Here is a 2,849-nt window from a genome sequence, read left to right on the forward strand (position 1 = left end):
CAATGCAGAGCTGGATGTCCCAACAACAATGTCATCCAAGAAAGCACATTATATTCGCTCCAAGATGAGCTAGCCAGCCAGCGTATTATACACAAAAGGGCAGGCCAGCAACAACAGCATCGGACCGCATATAACAAACATATAAATATATAATATATGATGAAATGAAGCAGCAGCAATGTTGCATTGGCTAGGTCAAATCAAGAGACAAGCATAAAGACAATCATCTTCCTTTCTTTCATTCCTCCTAGGCCTGCAATGTATGTAGTATATGTAGATTCTTCTCTCCCACACGGAGGAGTGAGTACAAATGTGCTAAATAATCAATTAACAATGTCGATCTTGTCTCACAACGGAAAAGAGGGTGCTAATGTGGGAACAATGAGCAATGTACTATGCGAATTTCGCAATCGACCGATCGATGTAGAGATTACTGTTAATTAAGCGGTATTTTTTGTAAAAAAAATCCATCAGAAAAATGCTTCTAGGACTAGCTGCTAGAGTCATGTACCTACCAAATGCTGGTATGGCCTATTGGTATGGTGAGATGGGAGGAGAGAGAGAGAGAGAGAGATGAGGGGGAGAGGTTGAGATGTACATGTCGCTTACTCCTTCCATTCCATTCCATGGTGGTTGGCTTCTCTTTCTTGTTGGGCGGTGCTATCTTTTCTCATTTCTTTTTTTTCTTCGTCTTTCCTTTCTTGATATGTGAGGAGTAGGAGTTCTTCCTTTTTGCGTGCTCTTCCTTCCCATGGCATCTTTCCTGGCACTGCCGTTTCACCTTTTGATCATGGATGGATTGGATGGGCGGCATTGGTCACGAACCGAACGGCGCCCGGTGGGGTGTCCCCTTCCGCCGCCGACCCTGGGGCCGCGCGCCGTTCTTGCTGCCGCCGGCCTCGGCCTCGCTGCCGCTGCCGCCGCCGCCGTCGACATTGCCGACGACGGTCGCCCCGTGCCCGTGCCCGTGCCCATGCGTCTTGGTGTCCACCAACTGCATGCGTGAGCGTGTCACGGAGGAGAAACGGATTAAACGTGAACGAACCAATCGGACGAACGGCATTGGCATTGTGCCGAAAAGAAAAGAATGATTGAAAGAAGGGAAATCATGCAATTTATCTTGAGCGGGCAGAGCAGAAAAGAAGGGTAGGTGTACCTTGCATCCGAGGGAACAGAAGCGGAAGGGGTCGAGCAGCGCGCGGCCGCAGATCTCGCAGTTGTAGGGAGACGCGGCGGCCTTCCCCGCGGCGGCGCCGGCGCCGCGCGGCTGGGGCCGCTCGTTGAGGAAGAGGACCCTGGCGCTGTTGATGACGTAGGTCTGGACGCCGGCGATGTCGAGGACGTCCTCCACCTCCGTGACGCGCACCACGTCGTGGTAGGACGACCGCCGTATCTGCTTTCCGAGCCCAATGCCGGCCAAGAAACAGAGGAGAGGAGAGGAGGGATCATTCAAAACGCAACCTTTTTTCTTTTCCCAATCAATCAACAAGAGAAGAGAAGAGAAGAGAAGAGAAGAGAAGGAGTGGCATTGGCACCTGGATGACCCGGTGCGACGTGTGGCGGTGGGAGCGGCAGTAGTAGCAGAATGCGGCGGGCGTGGCGCGGCAGTCGATGCAGAACATGTTGCACTCGTTGCGCGGGGAGCCCGGGTGCGCCGCGCAGGCCAGGAAGAAACGGGTTCCCAGGAGCGCCTCCAGCCAGCCGGGCACGCCGGACCCCGAGCTGTCGTCCTCCGACGCGGGCGGCGCCACCCGCCGCATCATCATGCCCACGCCCACGACCACGACCAAGAGCGACCCGCCGCCGGGCAATGCCGCTGCGCTAACTAACAGGGGGAGAAGAGGGAGAAGCAGGAGTAGCGTTTGGTGTTTGGTTTGGTGGCTTCGCTCCTTGTTCGTTTCCTTGGGCCGGGCGGCGTGTTAATTGGCGTGCGTTGCCTTCTCCGCTCGCTCGCTCGCTCTCTGTTTCTCTCTCTTTCTTGGAGGGATGGATGGTCACGTGCGGCGCGACTGCTTGATTGCTCCCTCTCCCCTCCCAGCACTAGTAGTACTAGTACCACCAGCACTGTAGAAGTAGTGGTGCTATCTATATATGCAATGTCGGTGAGGAGGTGAAGCTGAGGTCCGTCAGAAAGAGAAAAGCAGAAATTTCCACGAATATCACACTCACCGATGTGGATTCTTCTTCCCATCCTTCCTTGTAGCAGCGGCAGGTCATGGTCGAGGGAGGGCCGTGTGATCATGATTGGACACCGATCCCTATGCTATGCATCTTCTCCTCCTTCTAATAGTATGTTACACACACACACACACAGAGAGAGGTTTCGAGTGACAATCTGACAGAAGATGCAGTTGGTGTTGTTGTTGGCATGGACCGCTTCGCTGCTGGGCAGGCCCAGGCCCAGGCATACAAAGTTGCTTTGAGGTTGCCGTAAAGCGAGCTAGCGGTTCCAGTCATTCCTTCATTCAGCTAAGCAAAAGCCAAGATACATACAGTCATCGGGTTAAAAGGAAACGGAACGAGTGGCTATCTTTCAGGAGGATTTGTCGGGTTTCTTCCTTTCCAGTAATCACATTCCACATGCTACGTTGCTCATCCTTGACGGAAGCCGATGCTTCCAAGCAAGCAGAACCAGCTTGCTCCGTTTGTCCATTCATGCCTGCCTTCCTTTCGGACTAGCTGTCTCTTCAACAACTTGCATGCTCTAATAACCATTTTCTTTCCTTGATTTTCTTCTCTTTTTCACTCTGTGCATCCACTAATGCAGAGGCAGCGGGTTTCAACCTCCTTTTCGGGAAGAAGAAAAAAATCCCCTTTCTTCCTTCAGGGTTAATTAGTGTGCACTTTGA

General features: G+C 52.8%; 1 protein-coding gene across 1 annotated transcript; it reads right to left on the bottom strand.

Annotated features, from left to right (window-relative positions):
- Nucleotides 1-210: 210 nt before the first annotated feature.
- On the bottom strand, nt 211-2,158 carry LOC123169674 (protein RGF1 INDUCIBLE TRANSCRIPTION FACTOR 1). The gene is made up of 3 exons (XM_044587553.1): nt 1,536-2,158; nt 1,157-1,393; nt 211-994 (listed from the first exon to the last, which is right to left on the bottom strand). The coding sequence occupies exons 1-3, from the start codon at nt 1,764-1,766 to the stop codon at nt 818-820; spliced, it is 645 nt and encodes a 214-aa protein (XP_044443488.1). The 5' UTR covers nt 1,767-2,158; the 3' UTR covers nt 211-817.
- Nucleotides 2,159-2,849: the final 691 nt, after the last annotated feature.

This window comes from Triticum aestivum, chromosome 7D (genome assembly GCF_018294505.1).
Source record: "Triticum aestivum cultivar Chinese Spring chromosome 7D, IWGSC CS RefSeq v2.1, whole genome shotgun sequence".
Classification (NCBI taxonomy): domain Eukaryota; kingdom Viridiplantae; phylum Streptophyta; class Magnoliopsida; order Poales; family Poaceae; genus Triticum; species Triticum aestivum.